We start from the raw sequence: 20,035 nt of genomic DNA on the forward strand, positions 1-20,035 counted from the left end.
TGTTGTGTGCTTCACGCGCGCACACACACGCGCGCGCGCGCCCCGCACCGCACCGGGCCGGGTCGGGTCGGGTCGAAGGGCGATTTGGGCGAATGTCTCGGCGTCTCGCGTACGCGAGGCGACCTGGGCGAGGATTTTATTTATTTGAGAATTATTTTAATTCGAATTTATTTATCGGTGACTGGATTATTGGGCTGGGTACTGAAATAGGCTAAGTCACTTTGTTAGTGGGCTTAGTCTAAATACATTGAACCTGCAAATAATCTGATCTGTAACAAGTTCTGATATCAGAATCAGAACTTAAGAACTGATGAATAAAATCAGAACTTAACAAGTTCTGATATCGGAATCAAAACTTAAGTACTGATGAATCAAATCAGAACTTAACTTAAGTTCTGATAATAATGTGGGTGTTAATGTGAAAAGCTGTTACAAATAATTTAAATTCAAAATCTGATCAGTTTTGATTTTTTCATTAATGAAGCAGTTTAATTCAGACATTAAGTGTGTTGACAGTTTCATTTTTCCTCTCCTATAAATAGAGGCTAAACTGAATGAATAATATATACACACTACATTCTCTTCTCTTCTCTTCAACCTCTCTGCATTTCTCTCCCACAAGTCCTGAAGTGCTGATATTTTCCGGCGACTGAGGTGCTGGTCGAAGTGGAGTTTTTGTTGCTGCTGTTAACATAAACTCCGAGCTGTTTTATCCTGGTGGAGATATTGTGCGCATCCCAAACGCAACAGGTAGGGGCAATATTCTCTTCAAGAGCAGCCAGGACTTCGAGCAAGGCCTGGTGACTCAGCTGTGATCATTTTCTTGGCATTTTGTATCTGTGAACCTTTATTTCAGTCACTGTTAAAAGCTATGGTTTCGGGTACATCTTTCTTTCTCTCTTCGTTATTTCAGTTACTGATTTTGTTTACCTGCATGTTTTGTTTTGTTAACTGTGATCTTGGCCTAAACTTGCTAAATTCTTTATACACTTACTTCTATGTTGCTATATTTGTTAGTGAGATTTACAACAAGTTGTCCTCTTAAAAGAGTTTTTTTTTCTGAATAATTTATGTCGTTACAACAGCCTGATGGATATTAATATGATATGCCATTATCAACAAATTTCACCACGAAAGATGAAAATCTCTCTAATCCAAAAAAATCAAGTGATATGAACAATGCATAACTTCAGCGAAATTACTTGGACACTTAGTACTTTTAACCTGATAATAAACTACCTCTTTGTTTTTTCAATGCAGCATCAGACAGGTTCCTTTCTTCCCCTTTACTACCAGCTGCAATATCAAATATTAACATGCGAACTGTTAGAGATTTAGAGCTAGCTTTATGTATGTGTAAACTGGGAAAAAATAGCAAACACAATATGTTTATTTTTATTGAAGTGAAGTACTTACAATATAGTGAAGGAAGTTCAGAGCTTTTCAGTACGCGTAGCCTCTTGACAGTGTGTACAAACATGCTGCAGATCACATTTTTATGATAACAAGATTATGCACGAAAGCAAATCAAACAAAATCTTCAGATAATAAGTTTCAGCTCTATAAAAACTGAATTAAAACCTTAAATTCTTGCAGCGCATATGAAGTGGCCAAGTGCAAATGCAGAACACTGAACACTTGGATTTGTTTATGGGAAGAGAACAAGCTAACAGAATGCAAGTTCTTATTCTTTCATCCAAGACGACCTTATAAGATCCTAATAAATTTTAATCCTTTCTACCAAAGGAAGAGCGTAGTACCAAAAGATCATGATTTTCTTAAACTTCTGAATAAGCTTGAATAAATGCAGTCATTTTTACTTGCAGAAAATGAATGAGCTTATATATCCATAGTTCTAAGAATTTATTGATGGAGGACAATTCATGCCTTTATCCTTCAATCTTGAGGTAGCGATATGTTATAGTTTTACTGAATAGTGGAAAAAGGTTAGAATTTCAATTTCTGGGACATACAAATAACTATGACAACAGATTCAAGAATCACTCTTGTGACATAAATTACAAGTGTGACAAATTTCAAGAAAAACAGAATACGAGACCGGACCAAGTCGCAGAGAGTAAAAGCATAGAATAAAATGAAGTGCATTAGATCTACAGAGATGAGGTGCTTACTGCCATGGTACATCTCCAACAAGCATCCTGTCTCCTTCATTGTCTTCGTACAAAAGCGTATATTCCCCTCTTCCATCTAATAACCCTGTAATTAACGCTTCCCTCTTGTCGCTGTTCTGGATTTGGTCATCACAAGGATCTCTTTGAGCTAAACAGAAATGACCAACAAACTATATGAGAAGCACATCTTTCTTTGTATAAACTATAGATTTGACTTGACAATTACAATAACTTTGCATAGCTACATCACAAGATCTCTTGATATATGCCTTACAAGTTAGTAGCATAACAGACCTTTTAAATAGTGATTACATATAGCATGATATGGCTTGATTCTTGAATGCAGTATGCATGTACTGATCAAGTAAATAAAAAAATAAAATTATATGTCATGTGATGTTACAAGAGAATTGTTTGGTAGTGACTGTATATACAACCAGGTTTTGCATAAAAGTGATAACCATTAATATATACAAGAAATGTACCTGCTAAGAGACCTCTAAAAAGTTCATCAACTGCACGAGATAGTTTATCGTAGCTATCATAAGCTTTAAGATCGACTTTTCTTCCAATTGGGACTCCATCCATATTGATCTTCACAAACAATCCTCTACAACTAATTTCTACCTGCTTTTTACTGGTACTCTTCTGTGTTGGAGCTACATTCTGTTGCTTGGGCTCAACTTTCAATTTTGACGAAGTGCTACTTGCAATATTCTTCCTAAATGATCTAATTGGAGGCCATCCAACAACTAGAGCAGGAGCAGTTCTGTTGTATGATTATTATTCACGAATCATTACAGATAAGCACAAGTTAGTAACACATAGGCTAAATTATAAATTATAATTTTAGAAGACAGACCAGAAACAAATACTTCGAAAAAAGTAAAGCATCAGATATGAAGACAGATAATAACAGGTTTTATGTAGTGTTGTGATCAAACAGCTATCCTTTTTGGAAAATAATCACTACTAGAAAAACGTCAATAGACATCAGCTAAAAACCGATGTCTATGAATAAAAAAATCCGATGTCTGCGTGGGTGATGTTAAAGAACCCCCATTTAACATCGGTTTTAAACTGATGTGAAAGGGGACATATAACATCGATTTTTAATATGAAACCGATATGTATATCTTGATGTTAAATTTATAATGCACATCTATCATTTATATATTACTATAATATGATATTTTAATCAATTTAAACATATGCTGGATAAGCAATAATTTTGCCTCTAACCAATATAATTTAGTTAAAACTGATGTTACTAATATCTTTGACATCGGATTTTATAATAAAATGATGTTACTAATAGTTTTAACATCAGTTTTATTAAACAACTGATTTCTATAGTAGATGAAACTGATGTCTATCAATATAATTAACATCACTATTTTGTATACAAACGTTGTCTAATGTACTCTTTATCATCGGTTTTTTAATCTAAAACCTTTGTCTGTTACGGTATTTAACAACAGTTTTTCTATGTGAACTGATGTATACATACTACTAAAACTGAGGTTATTATGTTAAATTAACATCATTTTTCTGTGAAATAAACATTGCATATTTTAAAAATATAGATGCCAAAAAAATTGTCAAAAGAAAAAACTATTAAAATTAAACTCCAATTATCATTATCAAATCAAGCCAATCAAATCCTATAACGATGAAAAAACTAAAAACTTATAATTCTCGTATCTATGCCCATAATACCATTCATACATCTATGTAATAAATGACAGCTGATTACATACATATCATTTGCCAACTAAACTAGTCAAAGGAAATGTTGGCCTCAAGCTGTACAGACCGTTGAACTGCAAAAGCCAAGCCTTCGGCTGATCTATACTTGGTCTATAAGGGATTGGACCACCAAATTCTGTGTATAAGCCAAGTCTTCGAATCGAAAAAGGAACAGTACTGGACAGGTGATCACTATTCTACAAAAAAATCCAAACCAACAGATATCAAGAGGTGACTCAAACTTTGAAACATTCTTTTGATTTTTCATAATTATTGTTGTTCTTGGCTTTTAAGTGTGTAAGTTTCTGGTAATTCTTAAAGAAGCATCACAATCAATCCCCATTTGTATGAAATAAATCATTAAATAAGATATAAGTTTATACTTTCGAGCAAATCATGTGATGGGCACAGGGTTGCTTTGCTATTCACCCCAAATGGATCTAAGTTGTCCCTAAATTTGTTTTAAAGAATCATCATCAGGGTAACTTATATTACGAAAAACATATATCTGAGAGTTGACAATTTAATCTCTAGATTTAAGCTCAATTATACATGCTTCTTCAGAAAGTATGATAACAAGTAACACATAGTCATGTACCTTAAAGATCCTTCAAAAAGAAATGGAGGCTGTGGAACAACAGAGAAATGGGAATGAAGGTCTCTTAATAAAATATTAGCAATATTTACTCCATCGACCAAAATATGACCTCCGGAGAATTGATTAAGGCGAAATAACACATTTAAAATGCTTGACTTTCCAGCACCTGTTCTGCCAACAATTCCATTCTGATCAATAATAAACAAATGAGATGTTATCTTTGAGAGAACTGATAATGGGAAGCCCAAAGAAGAATTAGTTTAATTGTGTGTTTAGGAATTCATGGTAAAGAGTATTTTTACTGGGAACAGAGACAAGAAAAGAAGAATAATATAGATATATTCATGAACAGAGACGAGAAAAGAAGAATAATATAGATTTTATTTGCAACCTGCTATCCAGTGAAACTTGCTCAACCTACTACATATATTTTGATTCCAATGCAGTTTAGAAATTGAGAATTCGTGGATTACAAACATTATCAAAGTGTTGTGTTTATCAGTGTTACGTAATAGAGAGCTGCAAAAGATTTTGTTGCACACTACAAAATGGGCATAAATAATTTATGTGTGTGTGCAACAGAGAAGAAGGTCAAAACATGACTAGAAGTAACCTGAGAATTAGGCTCTTTATATCCTCCACTCATGGAGGTCAAATGGGAAGTAAGGCTTTCCGAAGTTCATCTGGAGAAGGTCCCATGCCAGCAAGACCGGCTTGAATTAATCCAGTTTGTGCCAGATGCATTGGAGCATAAGGCATAGACATTGCAGGATGAAAGCCAAGTGTAGAAGAAGGGCCAGCTCGTGATTGAATGATCTGCGTCAAATTGTATATATTTTAAGAATAAGGTGTAGTTGACATATTTTAGGTATTTATTTCAAGCTGAATTTAGAAACCATATTGTCGTGTTTAATTTAAGGTCGCTATTAGCTGGACATGCTAGCTAAACATCAGTTTATCAAGAGAAAGTTAAACATCAGTTTATCAAGGGAATAGAATAGGAAGGAAAATATATTCTAAGAACTTATTCTATAAACCAAAATTATTTATTCAGCAACCTTTGACAACCTCTCTGAGGATTTTTATAACTTAATATGCCTGCACTTATACTGCTGCGATTATTGGGTTATGCCATGGGCCTTAATTTCATCAGCTTAAATAAAAATCCTAAATTGTTGGTGCGGTGAATGTAATTTGCAATTATAAAATAAAAATTCCATACCTACATCCCAATAGTATTTCCAGCACTTTGCTTTAGGATGAACTGCTTTTGTTTCACCAAGACAATTCAGAGTAGTGAGGCAATCTATGGAATGGGAATCTACATATATCTGAAGTATGTAGTGAGGCAATTCGGGAGTATTATGCATTTGTTCCTCTTTTTGGCTACAACTATGAACGGGCTTTATCTGCAATAGAAACAAACTAATTAACAAATTACGTGAGTTTAGATGGGTCTCAAAAAATTGGGAATTAAAATTTTTGACATAAACATGTCTACTTGAAGTATAGATAAAACCTAACTCATCAAAATTAGGGGGCTCTTGGATTGTTGATGAGTGGAAATGAGCTTCTTCTGATCATACCTAAAAGCATACTAATTCCCATTTACCAGATTGAAAAAATAGAAACAAACGGCCTCGACCTGCTAATAGCATATGAAGGGAACAATAATTATATATTTGTATGTGTAGTTATAACAAGAGTTGACATATACTCACTATTTTTTTCTGACATACATTACCTTTTATTCTATACAGGCACCCTAGAATCTAAGATTAGCATTTCAGACAGAGATCCAAGAGGCAACAAATCAGGCTGCAGAGCTAGTTCGATGTTTAGGGAAAAACATAAATGACATGACAAGAAACCTCAACGTTGACCTAATAAAAGGCGTTCATAGCTCAACAGAACGAATTCAACACGCCATTGACCTACATTTATATCTCCTTGCTTCTACTAATGATGCACCAGATAACTCAGCTAAGCTACTCCCCAAACTCTCACGCTCTTTTACGCCCCCACTCTCTGAACTATCGGAGCAACTGGCTGAACTTGACAATGGGGTCCCAGAGCATAAACTTTCTCCAGCTAACCAAGACACGCCTGTAATGATCCCCGTGACACCACATGTTGAATCTTACCATGAAATGATGAGGAAGCAATCAAGAAGACTCCATTCTTGGCCGTCTAGAGAAGTGGATGCATTTGAGGAGGAAGGACGGCTTGAAGCAAACCCTGTTACACGAATGAAGGCGTTAGAGAGCACCACAACACTATCGCTGGGCACCTTTACCTCCTTGATTATTGAATTTGTCGCCCGGCTAGATCACATGGTTGAAGCAGTTGACGAGCTCTCCAAAATTGCAAAATTCAAGAATGACTGAATGAGATTATGTGAATGGATCAAATTTGGACAATTTTAAAACAAATATTAGAATAAAGTAACAATTGCCTAGTATTGTACCCTAGTGCCACGTCGCTTCTTTAACAAGAGGTCGAATACAAATAGAGGTATTTTTGTGCAATTTGAAAATATTTTAAGAAAAAGTGATTGAACATCATTAATGATTCCATCCAACATAATTGCTTTACCATTGACCTGGAAATATCAACAGCAATCTTGAGTGAACTTCAAAAGAAGCACTTTACATGTATAAGGAGCTATAGTTAACAGTTACCCAATTATTTTTTGAATAAACTAACCTTGCTGCAACCTGGTTCAAGATCCTGAAGAAATTTCATTCTTTCACTGATCTTCACAAATATTCACAAATCGGAACCACCAATAGAGACCCGTATACATAAAATATTCAAAAATCCACTGGGATTTGTATTGAAAACATCTAAAAAGTATTTTGTGCCACAGAAACTAGCATATAAATGTTGTGCAACTATTACATAAATAAACAAGAAACAGAGAAAGAGAGTCAAATACGAGATCAAAAGTCGAGGTTTGCACTTGAAACCAACGCATTGTATTACTGAGATTGGATTGTTGAACCTGTCAAAACACATTGTGAAAAATAAATCAGAAAATCAAACACATAAGAATCACATATAAAATTAAACAACACTAATATATAACTGACAGCCCGGGAGAGCAGCTTGTTTAGCAGTGAAACACTCCGAAAGTACACCATTTCTAAAACCAAAATTGCACCGGTTCATAAACACACATCAACACACAAATACAGATCTCATTTGTTCACATTAAAATTTAACAGGGAAAAATGAAGAGAAAAAAAACAAGGTATTGAATTGCATACAACTGATTGGAAGGCCTTAAAAAAATTAGGGTTCCAAATCAACTATTTAAACTAATTAAAATTAACTAATTAAAAAATCAGGGTTTCAGATTAAACCCCCTATTTCAAAAATTGAATTTTAAAGATTACCCAATTCAAGCTTTGGCCTCCTTAAACTTTAAACTCCGATTTAAGCTTTAAATAAACTCCGATTCTGACCTTTTTAATACTTTTTCAACCTCCGAAGAAAAGAGAGCGGAGTTGGAGAGAACTGGGTTGGGGAGGGAGGTATTAGATCGATAGAGAGGAGAGAGTCGGGCACAAAGAGCATATAGAGTCAGTTCTCTAGTCGATAGAAATGAGTGTAGAGAGTTCTTCAGTCAAGAGAGTAGAGAGAGAAGAGAGAGAAGAATCGAGAATGATTAGTATTTTTATTTTTGTTTTATGTTTTTAGATAAGGAAGGGGGATATTTGGATACTTAAAAAAATTGAAGGAAAAATCGGGGGATTTTTAAGAGGGAACGAAATATTTGGTTAAGGGGAAATGGGGAAGGTGTGCTAAATCATTTTTTTTAAAATAGACTTATAACATCGGTTGGGCTAAAAAATCGATGTATATATTAACAAAAGACATCGGTTGATTAAAAACGATGTCTAAAAAACCTTTTACATTGGCTCCAGGAGCAACCGATGTCTAAGAGGCGATGTCTATTCTACTTTTTCTAGTAGTGAATACAGACCAAATTTGAGGACAAATAGGTAACATCAAGTTGTTTTTGTAATCTGAAGTATATTTTTCTTCTTTAGGTAACAAGAGATTCAGCGTTTCAGTCTCAGACTCCTAGTTCAAGATGCATCCTAGTACAGGGGTAAGTGCTCTTCCAGTCCAGAACCATAGTTCTTTTGAGTTAGTACAGGGGTAAGGGCTCTTCCAGAACTATATATTTCTTTTCTTTTTTCTATAAATAAACAATCTAAGAGTGATTACATTACAAGGGACTAATCATGCCAAGAGGCCCAAGACAAGTAACATCATCAATTCAAAAACATAATAGAAAAGGTCCATCTTATCATAGCAAGGAGCACACCCACATGTCTGCATTGTCCATACAAGTATATGATCTCCATGTAGTACACATGTAAATCCAAGTAAGAAAAACTATTGCAAGGGAATATATATAGTGAATATACTATGTAAAACAAGAAATTAAAACAATATTAATTTGACTAATAGTTAAAACTTCAGAAAGAAGAAAAAGAATACACCTTCTCTGAGAAATATTTGGTCCATCTTTCTCATTTACGGCACAAGCATCTGGTAAGTTAGCCTGTTGCCTTTCAGTATTCTGCAACTCTACTACCATCCCTTTACCGCAACACCTCTGAGATGACTCTTTTCCCATGACAGAAACCAAGCCTTCTTGTAGTTAGGAATTAGTACCAAAACACTGTGAAGAAGAAGAAGATGCAAACTTGTGTGCTTGACTTTCACTTAGCCAACTCTTTTCCAATACTCTCTTTGAACCTGCACAAGTTGTATGGTTTGTGACAATAGAAAATGTACTTCCAAGAGAAAAAAGAGAAGGGTCATAGTCTTTCTGGTTCGACTTGTTTTTGGTGATGCAAGTAGTAGTATTATCTTCTTGATCACCTGGTGGAGCTAGCCTTAGTTCCAGCTCTCTTCTTGAAAGTACCTCCTCCATGGACATAAAATTATGAGAAAAAAAGAATCAACTTTGTTGAACAATCAAGGTGAAGAAAAGCAAGAGAGGGGATCAAAGACTGGTTTGTATATGTTTTGTTGTCGAATGTCTACTCTTCATCTTGTGTATAAAAACATCATGTAATGTACCTTATATTTTTGACAGTAAAATATGGGAATATACGCGTAGAGAGAGTGTGACATAAGAGAAGAGAGGATTCGCATGACCCAAATCTGGAGCTGGACAGTGCGATAAATACATGCAAATACGATTTTTTTTGTTTTTTCTTTTCAGGTGTAGTCTTTGTCTACACTCTAGCTCTCTAATGCCGTCCACACATAATTTAACGCACACTATTTTATTGAAGATATAATTTCTTGCATAATTGTACTGTAAATTGTACGGTGCGGATTTTTTTTCGTTAACATAAAAACAAAATCCTCTAGCAACATCCAAAAAAAATATAAAACAAGCCAAAAAGTATTAACTAAAGCAAAAAAATGGGCTATGGTTACATTTTTAAAAATTGATGGTGGTGAATTTGCTCGTACTATAATAGGGGTCTATAATAACACATTTTGAATCTTCGATAACATGAGTAAAAGTGTTACAATAAAAGTCCTAATTTCAATAAGTCCTGATTTGTCCTGTTGTTAAGTTCTGAAAACTAAACACAAATTATATTAGACATGACATCTCAAATATATCTAACAATCTCCCCAACTTGTAAATTATGCAAAATATACAAGTTAATAGATTTGATGATGTCAAAAACATTTAAGTACATATGCAATAAGAGTTTACTAGATAACTAACTACAACTTACAGTACTTGTAGCTTTTACCAATCTCACTGAGTCAATCTGAATCCATGATGATTCTTGACAAAGCTTGATATCGGCTTTTCTTTTTTAATCCTCAGGACTTGAGATATTGTAGTCTTGACTTGCTTCATCTCTTCATTCTGACTTCCAATCTGATAAATTGCAGTCCTTAAAGCAGAGATATGGTTTCTTTCTAAACCACCATTCAGTCTTATTACCCTATGATGAGAAGAATCTTCATTGTATCATAGACATTTCCCTTTCAGTATTACTTCAAGCTTAGCAGAATTCTTCTTCATTGAAATTTCACTTCCATCATCTTCAAGAAATAGAATCAGATTTTCCTTGACATTGTGCTTGTCATGAGCATCCAGTACCACTTGAACAGAGATAACCTTATCAAGATGTTTATGTGTAACATCTTCAAGCGGTCTGTCAGTCAATAGAAATGGATCTCTAGTAGCAACTTCAACTCCTGTTTTGATCTTAGCTTCATCAGAATCTAATCCAGCCCTGTCTCTTAGTTCTCTAGCATTTAACCCAATAGTCATGAAAGTAGACATCAATTGGCTTTTCTTTGGATCTGATGGTTTGACATTTTTCCACAGAAGTTTATTTTTATCATCTACTTCCATTTTGTCTAAATCAACTTGAGCACTGTTAGAGGTTGACTTGATGACTTTATCAGAACTTGTTGTTTCTGTTGTTGCTTGTTGTTCTTCACTCTGAACAACTTGAACCTTGTCAGAGGTTGTCTTTGATTCTTCAGAAATCTTCTTTCTTTTCAGAGTTTGAACATCTTTATCTTCAGCAAGATCATCATCAGTAACTTGAACCATTTTGCACACTGGCTTTATCAGGATTTTAAGGAATTTTCATCTTCAGTGGCTTGGTTGGTTCATCAACTTTTCCTTTCCCTTTATCTTTGGGATCAATCTCAGATTGTGATCTTGTCTTGGGCTTTGATGCCTCAGTATGTGACTTCTCCTTGATCACAATGTCTTTTTCCTTAGGCCTTGGAGGTTTCTTTGCAATAGAAACTTTTGGCTTTAGATTTTTCTTTTCGGCTTTAAATCTAGCTTCATCCTCCTTGAGATTTTCTAAATCCATTCCTGGATTACGCTTCAGAATTAATCTTCTAGCAATTTCTTTATCAAGTGTCTGAATCTTGGGATCCTTGTAGTAGACTGTTGTCTCCTTCCCCTTGAGCTTCAGAGTTTGCATGAACTTTTGAGAATCTTGACTTCCACCTTGTATCAGAACATCAGGCTTTGTCAGACTTTGCTCATTAGAACTTGATACCAGATTTTGAGTATTAGTACTTGTTATTAGATTTTGAGTTTGAGCAACTTCAGAACTTGTCTTCTTTTGAGTAGAAGATTTGCTTGCATGAGTAACTAATTTCCTTGAAAAAACCTTGATTCTCTGCTCTTTTCCCTGAACTTGACCTCTACCCTTGCTAGGGTTTCCCTGGTCATCAGTTTCATCATCTTTCTTCTTCATTATTTGATCATTAGAGCATTTGGACTTACTATCTTCTCCCCCTTTTTGGCATCATCTGATAGTGGGAGTGGGAGAAGAAGTTCAACTGAATATTGAATCTCATCCAATTGAGCCTATTGAGAAGCTTGATTAGTCAGAACCTCAGTGATTTGGGCATGTTGCTTCTCTTAAGTTTTCTCAATTGCTTCTACCTTTTCAAGTGTAACTCAGGATATGTCGATTCAAATTCAACATTTGTTTGTCAAATCAACACAAATTATTAGTAACCACAATTTTAATCAAAACATTCATCAAGAAATACAGTTCAAGTAGATGAAGTAAAGATTAACAGGTTTCAATGAGAACAATCATATGCATATAATGCGAGATAAACAAAAACTAAATCTTGCAATCAAAAGAAATTTCATTAAAATATCAAAAGAGTACATTTTATGAAATTTGTAGATTACATGCAAAATATTATAAGATAATCCTAGTCTAAGATTAGTTCCTCCTGTTGCAGACAAATAGCACTGCAAGACGGATGATCCGTTCTTACTGAAGAAGAGCCTCTCTCAGTTCTTCTTCCAAGCGATCAAGATGGAGTTGATAGTCCATCTTAAAGAACAAGAGATTTGTCTGAACCTCTTGTGGAACCAAGTTCCATATCTCATCAGGAATGGCAGTGACATGTCATTCCTGTTCCCAGTCACCACAACTGAACTCGACGTTGAAGTTTTCATAGTTCATAAACATGTTTACAAGAACCAGTTATATGAACAAAGAAAATGGTGAGAATTAAAAGAGAGAGAATGATTTTGTATGAGAATAGAAGATGATTTGTCTGAGATGAAATGGTTGTTAAATAGCCAATGGAATATCAAGGGACTAGAGGACTAATTAATGATTAAGTGTAGAGTTAATGATGCCTCGTCTCCCTAGACCGATGTGTAATAATAACAGTCAGTAAAAAGTTAAAGCAAGAGTTAAAGAGCATGAGAAATAAGTAACAATTACTGTGCACATGCAGTTTTTCAAGACAAACACGTTTACCACTAACCCAAATGATTATGACTATTTTTATCCCTAATTATATTCTGATTAAATATGACTATTTCAGTATTTACCACAAATAAGTCAAGTAAAGAATAATGCCACATAGGCATAAGAGTTTCCATCAGAATTTAATATCAGGACTTGACTATTATCAGATTTTAACAGTCATCAGAATATGGCTTATGTACTCAAAAAGTGAATGTTTGTGTCTGTGATTCTTCATACAAATACTGACTTGTTTCATCAAAGTTTAATCATCATAACTTTCATCAGAACTTGTCCTCAGAATTTATGCAAATGACACTTAACTGTTTATCAAAAACAACTTAATCACCACAGTAATTTTCATCATTCATATGGAGTGAGAGTGTGTGCATTAGCAAAATATCACATAAAGATTAAAGTATGATAAACTTCAGTACATCTTAGAAATAAGGCATAACTAAGAAAAGTGCTTAAAATCTGTCATTAATAATGAAGTCTGCTATAGAATAAATTTGTGCATGAGTTCACCTCAACTGTTTGTGGTCATTTTATGCATCTTTTAGTATTCTTTTTCACAGTGGCTTCTAAGTGTAAATGAGTCACAACTGCTATCAGAATTTATGTTATTATTAGAGTATTTCTCCAGTAATCAGAGAATGTGAAAAGTCACCAAGAAAAATTTATTTGCTTTTCTAATGCATATAATTTAATACCATTAATGCACTTGGGTCTTCTCTTCCACATTTTTACTCTAGATCTCAAAGGAGTACCTGACTTTTCTTTTCTTTTCTTTTCTTTTATTTTCTTCAGATAAGTGAGGCTTATCAAGCATGTGGTTCATCCTTAAGATTTACTGACATCGGAATTTGACAGATAAGAAGCAAGAATCTAGTTTGTGACTTAGTAATAAGATACACAAAGTAAATTTGAATAAGCTCGAAATCAGAATTTACTTGTGTTAATGAATTTCCACATAAACAAAACATGGGATTTCTAGTATGTTAAAGACTACTAGGTCAGCATCTAGCACAGTAATCCTCATTGGATTGAATAGTCACAGAACATTCAAATCACTATCAGAGTATATAGATCCACATCAGATAATAATCAACATTTAATAAATTTCAATTTGAGCACATATTACATGAAGATAAGACAATCTGTAAATACTGATCATAAAGTCTGATGCATGAGAACAAAAACTAAGAATATTTAGAGAAAGAACCTGAAATCATTCCAAGTTCATTTACCAGTCTTGTAAAAGTAGCTTCACATAGTGGTTTTGTGAATATATCTGCTAGCTGTTGATCTGTTGGAACAAAATGCAATTCCACTGTACCTTCCATCACATGTTCCCTTATGAAATGGTACTTTATGCTGATGTGCTTTGTCATTGAGTGTTGAACTGGATTACCTGTCATAGCAATAGCACTTTAATTATCACAGTAAATAGTTATTTTAGAAAATTCAAACCCATAATCCAGTAACTGATTCTTCATCCAAAGAATATGTGCACATCAGCTTCTTGCAGCAATATATTCTGCTTCTGCAGTTGATGTGGAAATTGATTTATGTTTCTTGCTAAACCAAGAAACTAATCCGCCTCCAAGAAATTGACAGCTTCCACTTGTGCTTTTCCTGTCTATTTTGCATCCTGCAAAATCTGCATCTGAGTAACCTATTATCTTAAAATATGATTCTCTTGGATACCACAATCCTAGATCAGTTGTCCCTTGAGGTACTTGAAAATTCTTTTCACAGCTATTAAATGAGGTTCTCTTGAATCAGCCTGAAGTCTTGCACAAAAACAGGTAGCATACATGATATCAGGTCTACTAGCAGTTAAATAGAGTAATGAGCCAATCATACCTCTGTAGTTAGTAATATCTACTGATGAACCAGTATCTTTATCTAACTTGGTTGCAGTGGCCATGGGAGTGGATGCAGTTGAACAGTCTTGCATTCCAAATTTCTTCAGTAAATTTCTGGTGTACTTGGATTGACAGATAAAAGTACCTTCTTCATTTTTCTTGACTTGAAGTCCCAGAAAATAACTAAGTTCTCCCATCATACTCATTTGATATCTTGACTGCATTAACTTTGCAAACCTTTCACAGAGTTTGGCATTTGTAGAACCAAATATGATATCATCAACATATATTTGTATCAAAAGTAAGTCCTTTCCATGGTTGAGGTAGAACAGAGTTTTATCAATTGTACCTCTGTGAAATCCACTTTCCAGAAGGAATTGAGCTAAAGTCTCATACCATGCTCTTGGAGCTTGCTTAAGGCCATAAAGTGCTTTGTCAATCATGTAGACATGATTTGGAAATTATGAATCTACAAAGCCTGAAGGTAGTTCAACATATACCTCTTCTTCCAATTCTCCATTGAGAAAATCACTTTTCACATCCATTTGAAAGACTTTAAACTTTTTGTGAGCAGCATAAGCTAAAAAGATTCTTATGGCTTCCAATCTAGCAACTGGTACAAATGTTTCATCATAATCAATACCCTCTTGTTGAGAGTAACCCTTAGCAACCATCCTTGCTTTGTTCCTTATAATTATGCCATCACTATCAGTTTTGTTTCTGAACACCCAGTTTGTGCCAATAATTGATCTATTCTTTGGTCTTGGCATTAGGGTTCAGACTTAATTTCTTTTAATTTCATTCAACTCTTCCTGCATTGCTTGCACCTAATCAGCATCTTGAAGAGCTTCTTCCACTTTCTTTGGTTCAGTCTGAGATAGAAAAGAATGATAGAGACATTCATTTGATGTTGCAGTTCTAGTTCTGACACCTGCTTCAGGATCTCCAATTATTAAGTCAGGTGTATGTGATTTGGTCCACTTCCTTGCAGATGGAAGTGGATTTCTAGAACTGGATCCTCCCCCATGATTCAGCTGTCTCCATCAGCATTTTTTGATGCTCCCCATGTAGTTATGCTCTCTGAAACTTCAGAATATGAGTTAGATCCTTCAGGATTTGAAGAATCAGAGTTTCCAGAATTATCAGAATTTGGCTCATCAGAACTTGATGAATCAGAGCTTGAAGAGCTAGTGATAGGTTCTGATGCTTCTTAAGAGTATTGAGTTGTGGTAGGATCTTCAGCTTGCTCCCCCTGGACAGGTGCATTTTCCTTTGGAGTTGTTAACACAGTTTCAATGACATCAGAACTTAACCTGTCAGAATTTACAGGCTCAGAGTTTAAATCTTCATTTTCAAATCTCAGCTGATCATGATCATTGAAATCTTCAAGTCCGGTAATCTTCTTATCATCAAAAGATACATTGATAGATTCCATGACAACCCTTGTTCTTAAATTGTAGACTCTGAAGGCTTTTGTGGAAAGTGGATATCCAATAAAAATTCCTTCATCAGCTTTAAGATCAAATTTTGACAGTTGTTCAGGATGAGTATTAAGAACAAAACACTTACAACCAAATACATGAAAATATTTCATATTTGGCTTCTTTTTCTTCACCATATCATATGGTGTTTTTCCATGCTTGTTTATGAGTGTAGCATTCTGTGTAAAATAAGCAGTCTGCACAGTTTCAGCCCAAAAGTAGGTTGGTAGCTTTGCTTTATCAAGCATAGTTCGTGCAACTTCAATGAGAGTCCTGTTCTTTCTTTCTACAACTCCATTTTGCTATGGCGTTCCAGGTGCAGAAAATTCCTGTTTGATTCCATGCTCTTTGCAGAACTCTTCCATGATTGAATTCTTGAACTCAGTGTCATTATCACTTCTTATAATTTTAACAAAATCTTTGACCAACTTATCCAGCTGTCTGACATGATCAGTTAGAGTAGATGCAGTTTCATTCTTCTTGTGCAAGAAATACACCCAAGTGTACCTTGTGAACTCATCCATTATGATCATAGCATATTTCTTCTTTGCAATAGACATGACATTGACTGGACCAAATAGATCAACATGTAGTAGGTGATAAGGCTCAAGAATTGAAGATTCAGTTTTGCTCTTGAAAGAAGATTTTCTTTATTTTGCCTTTTGACATGAATCACAAAGGCCATCAGGAACAAATACTGATTTTGGCAGTCCTCTCACAAGATCTTTCTTTACTAGCTCATTTATGTTGTTGAAATTTAAATGAGAGAGTCTTTTGTGCCAATTCCAACTTTCTTCAATTGATGCTCTACTCAACAGACAGATTGCAGAACCATCAGAACTTGTTGAAAGTCAAAAGTCTGGATTCATAAATGTTACCATGCCTGTAACCTTTCAGAACCACTTTGCCTATAGAATTGCTTACAACTTCACAGTGTTCTTCAAAGAAATGCACATGATAACCTCTGTCACAGATTTGACTCACACTTAGCAGATTGTGTTTAAGTCCTGAGACAAGAGCTACTGTTTCAATGATGACATTCCCAATATTGATATTGCCATATCCCAGAGTTTTTTCCATGTTGTCATCTCCATAAGAAACTCCTGGGCCAGCTTTCTCCACAAAGTCTGATAGCAAGGCTTTATTTCCAGTCATATGTCCTGAACATCCACTGTGCAGAACTAGAATATTTTTCCTGTTGCCCTGCAATCACAAACACCACTAATGGTTAGTTTTAATGACCCGGACTTGCTTGGATCCTTTGGCCTTTTTAAGTTTGTTAGCATTGGCAGCGGATTTAATTTCAGAGTTTATGCTAACATGTTGTTTATCAGAACTTATATCAGACTTTGCCTCAGACTTTACACTAGAAGGAATAATAGTAACTTTCTCTAAAGAAAGTTTTATTTGATAATAATCATAATACAAACTATGTTATTCCTTACAAGTATAAATGGAATGCCATAAACTACCACAATGAAAACAAGGATTTTGTGGTTTAAACCTTTAAACCTAACAGACTGACTCTTAACTCCTGATCTAGGAGGTAAAGAGTTTATATCTTTATTTTTCCTGCAAAAAGAAGCAAGATAGTTAGAGTTTCCACAGTTATAACATTTCTTTCTAGGAGCATTAGGAACAGGCATATAATTATTGCTTTTATTCACACCTTCCTTTCCATTCCTATTTTTCCTAGCTTCCTTTACCTTGTTGACATTTCTAATCTCTTTCAGCTTATGCTTAAGCTGCTTCTTTGTCAATAAGCCTATGTTGACTCCAGCTGGTTTATCATGTTCTAATTTGTCAGAAGTTGACTTATCTTTGACTTCTGTTACAGACTCTTTCATCTTTTCAGAATCAGACTTTACAGTTTTTGCTACAAACTTAACAGGATTTACCTTTGGTTTAGCTGTCTGTTTAACAACAATTGGCTCAATTTTTTCAGTTCCTTTTTCACTTTTATCATCTCCATAACCTAAGCCCTCTTTCCAGTTTCTACTATTTAATAAATTCTGAGTTGTTTTGCTAGAGGTAGTCCAAGTTCTGATAATCTCTCTTTCTTTTTCTAAGTCAGCTTTTAGAGATTCATTCAATTTTAACACTTCATCTCTAACATATAAAGCCTCATCTTTTTCTTTCTTTGTTTGATGAAGAACAACTAACTCCTTTTCTAAATAATCATTTCTCTTTTTATAAGCAGAATTTTCAGATGTTAATCTTTCACATGTTAAAGTCTGATCTCTATAACTAATAAACATGGTTTTAAGATATAATCTCAACTCAGTAATATCATCAGTATGAAAATCATAAGTTGTTTGAGGTACCTTCAATTCAGCAGTTTCAGGGCTGCTATCAGCATTTGCCATCAAGGCATAGTTCACCTCATCTTCAGAATCTGAAGTGTCTGTCCAGCTTTTTTTTTTGTGACAAGTGCCTTACCTTTGTCACTTTTTCCTTTCTTGCAGTCCGGAGATATGTGGCCTCTTTCACCATAATTATAGCATTTGACTTTTGAGTTGTCTCCTCTGTCAGACTTTGCACCTTTGCCTTCAGACTTTCTGAACCCTTTCTTATCAGAACATACACCTTTCCTGGAAAACTTCTTTCCCTTTCTGAATTTCCTGTAGGCTATCTTTGTGATACCATTCACCATAAGAGCACACAATATCACCATCTATTCATCAGCATCCATTTCAGATAAGCTTTCAGTTTCTGAATCATCATTATCAAAATATGATGACTTTGAATCAGACTTTATGATGAGAGCTTTTCCTTTGCCCCTCTTTGAGGCAACAACTTTACGAGATTTCTCCTTAGCCTTAAGAGCAACTGTCCTTGACTTTCTTCCATGCCTCTTGCTCCTTTGATCCATTTCAAGTTCATAAGTCTTGAGCATACCATAAATTTCATCTAGAGTAGTTTCAGTAAGGTCATAGTTGTCTCTTATGGTAGTAGACTTCAAATTCCAATTTTCAGGAAGGGCTAAAAGGAATTTTAGATTTGAATCTTCAAGATCATATTCCTTATCCACCAGTGACAGATCATTCAAGAGTTTGACAAACCTGTCATATAAGTCAGTTAATGACTCATCAGCTTTTGAGTCAAAGTGCTCATACTCTTGAGTGAGTATAGTACTCTTGTTCTTCTTGATTGCATCAGTTCCCTGGCATCTAGATAATTTTGGTATTTTTCTGGTAATTTTTAGATTATTGTATGATTTTTTAAGAATTTATAGAATTAATAATGATTATTTTTACATAATGATAAAATTACTATTTAGAATCAGAAATCATCCCACTTCAACCGGTTTTGCGTTTTTACAACCCGAAACTCTTCCGAAAACTCCTTCCTAACCTAATCTGACAATTCAACACTTTCTGTGTTTTGACTTTTTCGATACGGGGTACGGTTTGACCCGTACGAGTCCCGGCGTGAAATTTTCGATACGTTAATTATTTTATAGTTCGATAAAAATCCGTATTCTCAAAAGGCGAGATATTATTACCCTATTTTTGTATAAAATATTTTATAGGAAGCTCTGTTTTGATAATTATCCAAGTCAGGTATTAAAATCGTATCATTATATAGTTACTTAGCGGCTAAGTAACCTATTTTCGGATCTTATATATAAATGTAATTATTGAATTATTAAATAAATAAAATATGTGATGGGGCTGTCGGTTATGTGTTGCTGTATTATTAATTGTTTGTGATTTATTGGACGTGAAAATTAATTTTATAATTAATTATCGAGCTGTATGAATTTAATTTATTTAAAATGATTTTCTCGAATATTTATTCTTATACATGCTAAAATTATTTCAAAAAAATTACTTTTGTTGCTTTATAATTTTATTTGTTATTTTTAGGACTTTATAAAATTTAGAAATCAATATTTTATTGATTA

The 20,035-nt window shown here is 34.4% G+C and overlaps 1 protein-coding gene across 12 annotated transcripts; it reads right to left on the reverse strand.

Moving 5' to 3' along the window:
* Positions 1–463: 463 nt before the first annotated feature.
* Positions 464–9,640, reverse strand: LOC141684710 (auxin-responsive protein IAA26-like). 12 transcript variants are annotated; one of them, XM_074489797.1, is made up of 11 exons: positions 7,947–9,133; positions 6,363–7,483; positions 6,004–6,124; positions 5,702–5,888; positions 5,093–5,295; positions 4,480–4,667; positions 2,618–2,901; positions 2,133–2,280; positions 1,417–1,481; positions 1,240–1,296; positions 468–797 (listed from the first exon to the last, which is right to left on the reverse strand). In XM_074489797.1, the coding sequence occupies exons 5-11, from the start codon at positions 5,123–5,125 to the stop codon at positions 769–771; spliced, it is 804 nt and encodes a 267-aa protein (XP_074345898.1). In that variant the 5' UTR covers positions 5,126–5,295; positions 5,702–5,888; positions 6,004–6,124; positions 6,363–7,483; positions 7,947–9,133; the 3' UTR covers positions 468–768. The 12 variants fall into 12 exon arrangements, with proteins under 12 accessions (XP_074345904.1, XP_074345903.1, XP_074345898.1 ...); XM_074489796.1 differs by having other exon boundaries at positions 7,878–9,133; XM_074489795.1 differs by having other exon boundaries at positions 6,363–7,081; positions 7,186–9,133.
* Positions 9,641–20,035: the final 10,395 nt, after the last annotated feature.

Source organism: Apium graveolens, chromosome 9 (genome assembly GCF_009905375.1).
Source record: "Apium graveolens cultivar Ventura chromosome 9, ASM990537v1, whole genome shotgun sequence".
Classification (NCBI taxonomy): Eukaryota; Viridiplantae; Streptophyta; class Magnoliopsida; order Apiales; family Apiaceae; genus Apium; species Apium graveolens.

What these genes read in the sequence shown, in the direction of transcription:
- LOC141684710 (XM_074489797.1), bottom strand. Translation starts at nt 5,125, where the DNA reads ATGAGTGGAGGATATAAAGAGCCTAATTCTCAG. An exon ending in CTTTTTGAAGGATCTTTAAG is followed by an intron (nt 2,902 to 4,479) that starts GTACATGACTAT and finishes ATCATACAACAG; the next exon opens with AACTGCTCCTGCTCTAGTTG. An exon ending in TGCATTGAAAAAACAAAGAG is followed by an intron (nt 798 to 1,239) that starts GTAGTTTATTAT and finishes CTGAGTCACCAG; the next exon opens with GCCTTGCTCGAAGTCCTGGC.